At 38.1% G+C, this 12,802-nt stretch overlaps 1 protein-coding gene across 2 annotated transcripts in view; it reads right to left on the reverse strand.

Annotated features, from left to right (window-relative positions):
• The window catches only part of TXNRD2 (thioredoxin reductase 2), a 43,343-nt gene that overhangs the window by 17,422 nt on the left and 13,119 nt on the right, over nucleotides 1–12,802 (reverse strand). For both annotated transcript variants that reach the window (XM_030958654.1, XM_030958653.1), the window contains 8 exons: nucleotides 12,109–12,253; nucleotides 11,711–11,785; nucleotides 10,812–10,890; nucleotides 9,803–9,865; nucleotides 9,381–9,451; nucleotides 5,921–5,940; nucleotides 5,457–5,548; nucleotides 4,005–4,179 (listed from right to left, as the gene is read on the reverse strand). In XM_030958654.1, the coding sequence (XP_030814514.1) occupies nucleotides 4,005–4,179; nucleotides 5,457–5,548; nucleotides 5,921–5,940; nucleotides 9,381–9,451; nucleotides 9,803–9,865; nucleotides 10,812–10,890; nucleotides 11,711–11,785; nucleotides 12,109–12,194 (661 nt within the window). In that variant the 5' untranslated portion in view covers nucleotides 12,195–12,253. The remainder of the gene's footprint in view (nucleotides 1–4,004; nucleotides 4,180–5,456; nucleotides 5,549–5,920; nucleotides 5,941–9,380; nucleotides 9,452–9,802; nucleotides 9,866–10,811; nucleotides 10,891–11,710; nucleotides 11,786–12,108; nucleotides 12,254–12,802) is intronic.

The raw sequence follows: 12,802 nt of genomic DNA on the forward strand, positions 1-12,802 counted from the left end.
TAATTGGCTCTCTGGCAAGGCTGCTCACTGTACTCTCCTGTAGCACAGACACTTTTCACACAGAGGAGTCCTCTCAGCAGAAAGCTTGTGCTGCAATGAGCAAAAACCTGCCTGTGGCCATCCAGTGCACACCTGGAGTTCACAACAAAAGCAACTCCAAGTGACATGGAATCAAATTAAAAACTTACAGCATGGGACAGACTTCTAAAATTCTACTTTTCTTGTTCTCAATGTCCTGTAAAAAGGGGAAAGGGCTGGAAACATTTTCTGAGAAGAAAGCTACAGTTCACTCTTACATTATTTCTCCCACACAAAGCTTGTTTTAACCAAAGGTTTGGTTTCAAAGGGTGGCTCTGCAGTCTCAAAAATGAGCACTCAACTACCATTCCCAAGAGAGGTAGGTCATTGGCTTCAATCTCCTCAGCATTTATGATTGAACTGAATCTGTTTTCTGCATGCAGTAATTATACTGTTTTCAAGAAGTTACTTTGGAGTAATTTTCTACCATTTTAAAATCTATTTCTGCCATAATTGAAGTAAAGGTTAGCATCACCTATAAACTCAAATAGCACCTTAGTGCTGAAATAGTTCTGAATCCAGCCTTCTTCATATGCAGATTTAGAGGTATAGCCTAGCACATGAACAAGTTATTTTTATAGTTACAGGCTGGCAAAATAAGTAGCATAAAATAAGTTACACTCAAAGTTTATGGGTTGATTACACAAAGGGAAAAGCACATTAAAAATAGCCCTGTTGAATAAAGTCTGACTGAATGCCCTTAAAATTAGATATTGGAAAAAAACCTAAAAGCACTGGCTGATATAATGGGAATGACAATTTTCATTAGGATTGCAGAAACCATATCTAATCAAATTTCATTAGGATTGCAGAAACCATATCTAATCAAGAGAGTAATGAATTTAAGTTAGTAAGAGAGACAGACATGGGAAGCTCAGAACAAAGACCCAAAGCTTCAGCAAACCACAGCACATCAGCATTAAGAGTTGCCTGAGATCAACCAAGGTGCTTTATTTTTCACTGAATAGTTCAAAGATTAAAAACTCAATGGCAAAATTGTGTTTACCAAGATAAATCTAAAGCCCATTCCCTTTTCTACAGGGGCTGGCAGAGATCTGCTCATAGAAGATCACAGCAATATTTTACCTTATGGGACTTTTCACAGAAAATCTCCTAACAAAATTTCTGTTTCCCTTGTTAACCCAAACTGGTTTGGTTGTAAGCCTTTAAGAACACTATTACAAAAAATGTTATGTACTTAACCCTTTGTCCATACCAAACAACAAGGATGCTATTCAAAACCTCAAAATCTTATCATTTCAGGAGAATTCTCTAGAAGCCAAAGACAGCACTAGTAAGACAGAAAGACATACAGAGCTGAACTGGAAAAATCAAATAAACACCAAGAACAAGCTCTTGCACTGAGATTGAATATAACAGTATGTAGTCTCTCAGCAAGGTATGATAGGTCCATGGGTTACCTACAAAGCTTTGGACCGAAACTTTTAAATTACATTAAAATGTATAAAAATGAGATTTCTTTTTTCCCCCTCAAATATTTTGACTAGTTTAAAAAAGCTGCTAGAAAAACAAAGGGAGCATTGTGCCTGCTTTTATTGGCTTATCCATACAAGCAGAAAATCACACATTCCAAAAGTAAAACAAAACTCATCAGACAAACACAATCTAATTTACTTTTTAAAGGGTAGACATTAAGAGATAGTACTCTAGCTTATTAAACTATGTCCCACTATCAGCAACTATTTTAAACAGTATTAATAAAATCCTACTAAAATTCCATGATGCACTAGCAAAAATTATGGAAATATGTACTACAGTTTAGGCTACAATTAGTTAACAAGAGCAGCTGCTTTTTAACCCACTCTACAAGCTGACTTGCTTCAATCAGTATTATAACTGGCACATCTGCAGACAGGAAATCCTCAACACCACTAAGTTTCCCAGCCTATTATCTGAGACACCTGGTGTGGGTGTGTTGATACAGAGCAAAACAATGAATCATATGGACTGCACACCAATTAACCAACTTTAACTGTTAATGTGTTTAATCCTTAAGGGTGGAGTGCCAATTTCAACACTAAAAAAAGGCAACACAAAATCCTCACACTCTTCATCTTGCTGTTTCTAAATATGGATTGTAACTCAAATCTATGACAAAAATTATAACACATGTAGCTCCTCTGTATTGAAATAATGAGCAGACTCATGTTACAACTGAATTGCAACAGTCTATCATGCAACCTTATTCCATTATAATTAACAGTAAACCAAGATTTTTTCTTATTTTTCAATTTAATAGCTCTTTTTTCCATCTTAGACAAAAGTAAACAAATTGACTTGACATTTGACATGTGTGTCTCCAACTCAGTATACTTTTCATAGAACCACAGAATGGGTTGGGTTTTTTACCAGAAAGCTTAAGAAAAATCAAATACAGCACTTAGAAACCCACTTTTTGGAAACATTTTCATCTCACCTCAAGAATATTATTCTACAGTTTTCAGGATTCTTATGTGTCCAGATAGCATGAGCTTTTTTTGCTCTTGGCAAGCTCTAGTCTGTTTGATTGGTTCTGATGAGAATAATCCATTATTACAGGCTGTTTCCACAATTTGTAGAGCCCAAGACACTTCAAAGAGAGTAGTAGTTACAGTAAGGAAAATATTTGTCACAATGCACAACCTGCTCTCTGTTTGGGATATCAGGAAGATGTAAAGCTAACTTAACCAGGGAAATGGAACAAATGGATAGTAGATTAAATCCACTGGGCAAAATACGAAATGCTGTAAATGATCTGTTTCTGATCCTGTAATGGATCTATTCTACAACCACAAGAATTTAAATTTATGTTATAAACAAATGAAAGAGTAATGCATCCCCACTACTCTAAAACAGAAGTGCCAGATAAAAAGAATATAAAGTAGTCAAGGGGATTGCTAAAGCTGCTAGTTAAACTGATTACTTGTCTGCATCCACACGGATTTCTTGGGCAGTACGTTTAAGCCTATTTACTTTGTTTGCCAGATATCATCTGCCTGCCAAATACCACTACTACCTCTAGCCATGCATTATTGATATAGAATCCCAGATATTCACAAAGCTTTATAAGCACAAAAGACAAGAGTCCTACTTTGGTGGGCTTACAGCTCCTCTGAACCAATACAGAAACTGAGGACAGACTGGTAACAGCGACAAATGAGCAGCTCAGGGAGGCAACACTGAAGGAGTATTTTCATTCCTGCGGGCTGGAGCCTTGTACATAACTTAGTGTGTTAGTCCTTGCAGGAAGCAGCATTTGTCTCAAAGGAGGAAAACCCCAGATTTGATTCCCATTTCTGGTGATTATGCTCACAGACATTTATCACAGCATTCTTTTAAAGCAATTTACTCTTAGTCGTTATATGTCAGTTCCAAGGGGTCTGAGATATGTGAAAGGCCCTAACCAGATTCCAAAAAGCTATACAGTTTCAAGGTTCCCTGTAAGACTTTGGGTTTGTAGAGCCAGTTACTTCTTTTTCTCTGAATTGGATGACAGCTGCAGCAACAAACTTAAGCAGCACAGTTTAGAAAAAATCCTAGAAGAAATGGTAGCCTCTTAAACAGGATAAATATGCACTTACAGTGAATAGCTTCATGAATCAATCAAGAGTATGGACTCAGAGAACACTACCTGCAACCAGAGTTTGCTGGAATTCATGTTCTTACTCTAGTAAAAGTGAGAAAGACTAGATAGTCTCCCATTTATTGCAGCTCATGCAAAAATAGTTACCACAAATTTCTTCCATTCACTGTAACTTTAATGTGTTTTAGACTGTAAATTAACAAGGCAGGCATGCAAGAAAAGAATTAAACAACTATCAATGTTTAAGTCACAAGACATTTAATGGGGTTTGACCCCATGATGAAGTGACTTCACTTTCAGGATGGAAAACATTGCAAAGAAATGTTAAGATAATCATATTTACCTACTGCCCACATCACGGTGTTGAAAGAATCGGTTTCTTCTGTGTCCAGGCCAGCATTTTTCCAAGTGACTTGCAATCTGTTGCTCTCCAATTTTTCAACTTTAGTTGGGAAACATCTCTTTAAAAATTTTGTGCCATAAGATTCCATGTGCTCAGTTACTAAAGAAGCCATTTGCTGTTGAGTAGTGAAACAAATTTGGTTTTTCTTAGATATGTGACCTTCTCAATGTAAACCCCACCTTCAGCTGGGTTCAGGAAACTCCAGTAAACACCTTGTGCGTTTCAAACATTCTTTATCACTTAGTTACTATGCACTGCTAACACGTGATAATTTAGGGAGCCACTATGACCTGCAACTCCATTCCCAGAGGCACCTACACCTAAATACTCAAATTATTTTCAAAAAATATAACAGTATATTAATAAAATAGTTGCTTTAAAAGCATTTGTTGTTTACATAATCTAGCGCATATTCAATTTACCATTACCATAATTACAATTTTCTAGTAGTTTGATGAAATTTAAATACTTTCATAAAACAACGGGAGAAAGATATTTCCTTCTGTCATAACACCTGACATTTCTCTGCAATGACTGTGAATCACTAAGGTTTCATGGAAAGTTCTAATACAAAAACAAAAAAAACAAACCACTTTTGTCCTAAGAGCCTGTTTGAAATAATGCCACACCAAACTGAAGTAGTAAAATGTGGCATCAACAGGTTTATCCACAGACATCAGTGCTCTTGACTGCAGGAACTCAGGTTGCACCTTGCCAGAGTATGTTTATTACTTAAAGGATATTATTACAAAACCACTCACATAGAACAACTCCATACAAACTTTTTAAAGTTGATATTAACTAATATGAAGGCAACAGCAGGGTTATGTCTCTTCAGAAACATAATTAATCATTAATCAGTTTCCATCAGCCTCAACGTGGCTGCGGACTGAACATAATTATTTTATCTCCATTAATACTTTATTAACTTTGGTATGGCCATTGTACTTCTCCTGCCTACAGAGGATCAAGTTCTCCTACTGTAAGAGTTTGACCAAGTGCTACACACACACTATTCCCTGCTTGCTCAGGCCTCATGCTGTTACAGGTGTGGATTTCTTCAATGAGGAGTGTAAATCCCAAGAATTGTTCTTATACAATGTTTTGCAAACTCATGCCATCACTTTTAAGGCATACAAGCCACTAGTTTTAAGGAAGGCACTCCAGGGTGGGAGAGGGTGACATACAACCAGGATCTGTCACTAGTGTCACTAGCATGGGTGGTGTTTGTCACTGCCACTTAAGCAATAATACTCCCAACTCAAAGTCTGTGCACATATTAGGAAATGTTTGCAGATGCAAACAACATTTTTTCTTTAGGAGACAAAAATAATAAAATCTATCTTTTAATTTATTTGCTAGATAAGGAGATGTAAGATATTCCGTACTTGCCTGATCAAACCCACGAAGTGGGACACTTCTCATCATGACTGTAGTGTCCAATCCAATGCCTGTCAGAAAACCAGCACACTCAAGGGACACATCTGGTGACACACCAGTTAAGCAAATGTAAACAACAATTTCAATAGAAACACAATATATGAGTAGTATACAAGTGGGCTTTTCACTGGGAGATACCATGTTCTCCTCACACAGACATCTTTAGCTTGCCTTTGTACATAGAATAAAACTTGGAACTCTTATAGTTAACATAGTTAACACTGGATTTAAGATCCTGAGAATTTATCCTCAGCTGATCTTAATTTCCATGATGCTACTGCATAGAAAACTATTACTGTTCTCTTACCAACTCAACTATATGACATGAGCAGAGGAATTCTGAAAACTGAACTCTCATAGGAAAGACAGCTATGCTAGTTATAATCATAGATCATCACAGGCTTTTCAAAGGATACAGCTGGCTCCAACAACCAACCTGTTATTACAGAAAAGGAAGAAAAGAAGAAAGCAGTGGAATGAGCTGGTGCATATTTTTGCACAACCAGAAAAAAGTATTTTCTGATGTGGGTGTCACATTTGCCAACTTCCAGTCAGCTGGGACCCCTGAGTTAGCCAGGACTGCTGGGAAATGATGGAGGGTGGCTCAGTCAGCTCTTCCATCAGCTCCCTCAGCATCCAGGGGTGGATCCCCTCTGGACCCTTGGACTTGTGCATGTCCAAGGACTGCAGGAGGTTTCTAACCCAGTCCTCATGATTTATGGGCCTTCATTCTGTTCCCTATCCCCATCTTTCAGCTCAGGGGTTGGGTGCCACAGAACAACTGCTCTTACTATTAAGGACTGAGGCAAAGAAGGCATTAAGCAACTCAGCTTTTTCCTTATCCTTATTACTGTGCTTCTCCCCCCCAACATCTAATAAAGGATGGACATTCTCCTGAGCCCTCCTTTTGTTGCTACTGTATTTATAGAAACATTTTTATTGCCTTTTACAGCAGAAGTCAGATTAAGTTCTAATTGGGCTTTGACCCCTCTAATTTTCCCCCTGCACAACCTTATGGCATCCTTGTGGTCCTCCCTCTCCTCCCAGGGGCATAAACACTCCTTTTTTTCCCCTGAGTTCCAGCCAAAACTCTCTATTCAGCCAGGCCAATCCTCTTCCCTGACAGCTCATCTTTCAGCACATGGGGATGGTCTATCAATTAGATTATGTCTTCCTATCAAGTAGATTACAGTTCCCAATGAAGATTTTACTCATTGCTGAATTTCATTTTGATTTATAACCATCTGCTTTTTAATCATTGTATTTTTCCAGATGCCAAATATTTGCCCTTCCTGTCTTCAAACATTTGTTTACGATATTACAGAAAATGGGTTTAATAGATTTACTTAGACTGATGTTTACCAAATATATCCATTTTAGTTCTTAAATAAAACCCCAGCTCCCATCTCTCTCAACATTTCACACCCTTTCAATCAAGAATATAACTGCAACTGTCCATCAACACCTGCAATTTATGAGGTGTATCAGCTCTCCAGCACAGCAGTTTCCATCTCTGTCCCCAGCTGATCCCTACACTGCAGTAGTTCCTCTCTCCCCTGACCACATCCCCAGTTTGCTGGGTACAAAAGGCAGAATGCTCAGTCCCTGTTCTGCAGGTAAAAGCAGCTCCAGCCAGGCAGCCATTAACACTCAGCTGCTGCACAGGCTGCACTTGCACTCCTTTGCTGTTTATGTCTTATACAGACTTGTTAAAATCTCACAGTTTGGAGATGGCATCCCACACAGTATTTCCACTGACAACAAAGTATTTTGTTAGGTTTTTGAAGGGGCTTGTGGCCTATGCCTTACCCCAAACAAATCTGTAGCATCTCCCAGTTCTAACAGCAATGCTTTTAAACTTCTGAGGAGTGCAGACATGGAGGCTGCAGCACTGTAAGCCCCAGGGACTGCACAGTCAGTACAACACATGTTTTCTTACAAAAGGCTCCAGATAACATCTCTCTATGATACAATAAAAACACACAACTTCTGAAGGTGTACAGAGAATAGGTTGAGTAAAAGCGATTAAAATCTGCTAGTCTGGGGTTTATGCTTGGCAAATAATTTAACATAATGGGAAATAATTTTTCCAGCATTAGGGCATCTGATTCATCTGTGAATGAATGATCACACCCTCATTAGCATACAGCTCCTGGGAAGTGCTGCAAAAAGCCTCATACTGCCCATAAAGAAATATCTACTGGAGATTCACAGGGAAAAGAATAAGAATTTCTGTAATTTGAGCATATGTTTGCTCTTCTTTTTCATTAGATGAAAAATGGATGTCAGCTGGCACTTACTCATAGCATCAGCCCCACATTATTCACACTTTCTTGTACAAAACAGGGGGTTCCTGGGCATTGTCAGTGTCTAAAAGAAAAGTTAGGAAAGCAGAACCTAACCTTGTTCACACCTGCTCAATTTCTTACTCATTCTCAACACATTTCAAGGCATCTCTTCTGGTTCACTCTGCCAAAACCCTTCACCTCAGGAGTGAGTTTCTTCCCTACGCTTGTATATCTATGGGACTTTTAAGTTGGTTAATGGTTTACTTAAAAAAAAAAATAACTGCAGGACTGACAGTTCTACAACCTCCAGGCATGTAATTTGTAGCTGAGATATGTACATTTGGAGAGGGAGAAAAGAAAGAATAACTACAACAAAGCTCAGACTAAAAACAAAAGGTGTTAAACTGAACCTTGGGAATATTTATAACAGAAACAAATCCGACAGAAACAAACCTTTAACAACTCCCTCCTTCATTTGCTAAGACACAGCCTGATAAAGCACAGAAATGCTACTGCAGCCCCTGCAGGCTTATTTTGACTAAATCTCAGGAATGCAACATATAAACACTAGACTCCCACATTACACTGTTACAACTTGCATTGGCAGCAACTGGACAAGAGCCACATTTTCACAGAAACCTCTTACAAGGATAAATCTTGTATTTTGGTTTGGGATTTTGTTGGGTTTTTTTTGAGGGGGTGGGTGTTGCTTTTCTTAAAAACAATTTCCTCACATAAATCATGCCTTCAACATCCTAGAGGTGACTGAAACACTACAAACAACAACAACAAATTTACTTTCTTTCTAAAACTGTATCAAAAAGCCTCATTTTCCTATTTGAAGTTTAGCTTAACACAGTGCATTGTTTATAGCAGAAAGTCACTGCCATGAATGGCAAGTATGTTTTTTGCACAAACACCAGTATTATAGCTCGAAGTCTCTTTGGCTTTTTCTAGAATTGCTCAATAGAGAAGACAAAAGGATAGCATTATCTAACTTTCAGGCTACCAAATCTGCATTTCCTATCACAATTATCAGGAAATTGCTCTGTAGCACAGTGTTGACTTGGAATCTTACTGTGCTGTGTGCTGTAAAAAACAACTATGGCATTTTAGTATTTCCATTAAAACCAGTGTTTTAATATTTCAGTTAGACAATAGCTTCCGAAGCAAAGTAACCCAAATGTCTCTTCATATTTTCTTTTGTTATCAGAACTGCCACAACTTAGGAGAAAGCAAAATTATGTTGGAGCTTCCCCCCTAATTGAGGAACGGGGACTGAGCAGCCCCAGGTGAGTTCATGCTGCCCTCTTGTGACTTGGAGTGTAATCGCTACAGCACAACCTAACACGGTGAAAACGTTTTTAATTTGATTTTAGGAAGGAACTTCATAAGAGGAGGAGGGGGAAGAGCTATCAGTTACTAATGAAGTTTGGTAGTATGATAATGCTGCATTGCAAAGCACACTTTCAGAAGGAAAACAGAAGAAAAATTGGCGTACAAAAGGCAATTTTGAACATTTTTCACCTTGCTATATAGAGAAGGTAGGAATGCCAGCATCTATTACAGCCATGGTAAGGTAACTTACGTTTTTCCAGGAGATTTCTTTAACCAGAAGATATCATCACTTGTGATTCCATACTCCAATGCACCTGCAACCTATGATCACACAGGTGAATCTACAATGCAAATCCTGTCAGCAATAAAAGCTAATAGCAATTCAGGCTGTGTTGGCTGAAATACAGACCAAGGGGAATATATCTGGGGCTGCCAACTTCCAACCTGAATTATCCTACAGCTCTAAGCAACACCAACATACTGAATCAGAGCAAACTGGCTTTTTAGAAAAACATTTCCATAGACAACATCCTTTATGTAAAGACATTTTTTTGTGTGACACGAGTACAAAAATCTCTCATATGTTGCTTTATTTTTACATTCTTTATCCTCCTTCACTGTGTTCTGCTTCTCAGCAAAGCACTGGAGTTGTCAAATGGAAGGGTAACTTACCTGTGTAGGGTATTTTGGTCTTCCTCCAGTAGCAATGACAATATTATCTGCAGTAACAACAATCTACAAACAAAAATGAAAAATCAAAATGAAGCATTTGCAATCCTTGTATCTGTCTTTGGATTTCATCTATGTACAAATGAGTGATCAATGAGAAAACTGGCACTACCATCTGCTATTTATGTGACATAATAATCAGCAATTCATTAAAAAAAGGGTAGAGATAAACTAATACCTGCAGAATTTCTCCCACCCATTCTCTACTAGGTTTTGTTTTAATATTAGCCATGCAATTGTTCTTACACTGCACAAGATTCTGATGACTACTTGGAAGCAATAGTTATGCACAAACGACACTTTTAAAATCAATTTCTTGTCAGGATAAAACACAGAGATCACAGCAGTAAGTTCTATCTCGGGCCTGAAGTTAAGCTACCTCAAAAGGAGACTGTTTCTAGAAAATCCTAGGCACCTACCCCCAAAAACCTGACCTTCAAGCTGATACAAATCAGTAACATTAAACAATTACCCTCAAAAAGGTGTTAAAAAGGCACTTTCAGGCCTTGTTAAATATGCAGCAGTGGCCACCATTCTGTTATGTGACCCAGCTGTGCATTCACACTAATTGCCTCCCACACACAATTTGGTATTACCGAGTTAATCACCCCTACAAATCACCTGAAGGAGGGAAACAGCTCAGAGCAACCTAATTCTCATCTCTCAGAACTTACATTTCTGTGAGCATCAGCATGACTGACCAAATCAAACCAAAATCTTTTGTCTCAGCATTTCCACCCGCAGAAAAAAGCAATAGCATCCAACAGGCTAGCCTGGGGACTCAGCAGGCACCAGTCAAGTTCATAAACAACTTCTCTAAGTGGAAAATGCAAATCTCACTCACTAAAACAATAGTGAATACCTCAAACAATTTGCAAACGACAATCTCACTCCCAAATGACCTGAAATGTTCCAAGTGAACAACACTGCAGAAATCAGCAGAGCAGCTCACCTCTTTACCTGCTTTTGTTACACCACGGACTGTATGTGGATCAGAAAAACTTCCTTTTATGTTGAAATATTTCACCTTCCTGTTTAGAAGAAAACAGCATCAGCCATGTACACTTAACAAGAATAGGTATGAAATACAATCAGCTACCTTTTCTGTATTAAAGTGCTAAAAAGGGTAGCAACCAGGCATAGAGCAGTAAAAGGAAGGAATCTCATTTCATAGGACTGTTTGCAGATCTGTCATAATTTGTCACTTAATTCTTGTGTCACACTTAACTCCTCTATACAGAAAAGTAACTTAACCTTGTAATAAACTTTGAGATCAGGTTATTGACTGCTTCAGAAAATACATTTTCTGTTAGCCATAGCATTACTAGTATTATCTATAGCATTTCTGATACCATGCTCATTTGAGAACACACCAAAGTGCCTCAGCAGGAGTAACAAGACTAGAATCTGTTCAATTTTCTATTATAATTTCTCTATAAAAGGAACTGCATGCTGAAAAAAAAAATCTGCTGCTCTAGCACAGTGTTAGCTGTGGGTTTATATGGCATAGAAATTTTGGGGGATAAGATCAAAAGTATCTTAAGAAACCTTGACTAATGCAAAACCTCTCCAGACTAGGTGATGCTAAGAGAGATGCTAAGAGAGCATCACTGCACTGCTAGAAAGCTTTTGTGTATGGTCAGTGACAACCACTATTTCACCAAAAAGGAAAATGGGAGAGGAAGAGACCACTTACATTGACAGGGGCACTTACAGACCCCAGAAGAAAGGACTTACAGACTCAAAATATTAGCTCTAGATAGAAGCTTCAAAGGCAATTCTGCAGTTCTACAAGGGCAAGAGCACCTCCTTGACTGTGGGAAGAAAGACAAACTTCAAAGTCTTATTTACTTTTCTTGTAGTTGCACTCTGTGTCCCCAGTTCAAGGATTTCACATAATTCTGAACACCTTGTGCCATCACAGACCTGCCACAAAACAAGAGACTGAACATGAAGTCATCATATTACAAATTCAGGTTATGCAACACAAAGATATAGGCAAAGATATATGCTGAAAATGAGGAATGAACCACTGTATTTTTTGTTGTAAAAGAAAATTATCAAGTCCAAACCAACATAATTTCTGCCCTGAGAAACCAGAAACTAATTCTGTTTTTTAACAAGTACCAGGCTAAAATTTCACATGCAAAATTCACTTCCCTAACGGTCCCAAAATAAACACCAGCTGGGAAAAAGTTATTGTTATGCATTTGCAGCACATAGGAGTGGATATAAACAACAGTCTTTACCAGGTATGATGAATAGGTTGGGATATATTCCAGCCATAGTGTTGGGCATCTTTAAGGGCACTCCCTAAAAGGGCTGCTTGATGCATAAGCTTTTTAGGAATGCAGCCAACATTCACACAAGTTCCACCAAGTCCCCATGCGGTCCCTTGGGAAAAAATAAAGAAAAAAAAAAAAAAAGTAAATTAGATTAGTGTAACAATGCAGTTGGGTCCATGGGAAGTAAGAAGTTCTGTAACAACACAGTTTAACATCTCCTACAGATCAGTTTATAACTTTCTTTGTGCTCACTTGTTTGATAACAAATAACAACATCTCTGTATATTTTTCTTCTAAAATTCAAACCATCTAAAGATTTTTCTCAGAGCTCAGAAGATTCAGTAACTAAACATTCATGTTTGCAGATCTCATTTTGTGCATTGTGTACAAGGAGCCTCAGCATGACACAATTAGTAATTTTTAGAAATTGTAAATAACATTTTGACAGAGGGAATATTCTCACTTAAATAAGTCCAAAGTCCACTATAAACGGTAGCATCAAGTACTGCTAACAAGCTTAATGTACAGGGGAGCAGGCACAGCTGGTTCATCTTGGAGAGAACAAGCCATGGCACAAACTGGGCTTAAGGACTTTACTCCAAGCAAAACAGGCTTTGGACACTGCTGTCTGAAGCAACCTGCTCACCTGAGCAGCTGA

The sequence above is a fragment of the Camarhynchus parvulus genome, chromosome 15 (assembly GCF_901933205.1).
Source record: "Camarhynchus parvulus chromosome 15, STF_HiC, whole genome shotgun sequence".
Classification (NCBI taxonomy): Eukaryota; Metazoa; Chordata; class Aves; order Passeriformes; family Thraupidae; genus Camarhynchus; species Camarhynchus parvulus.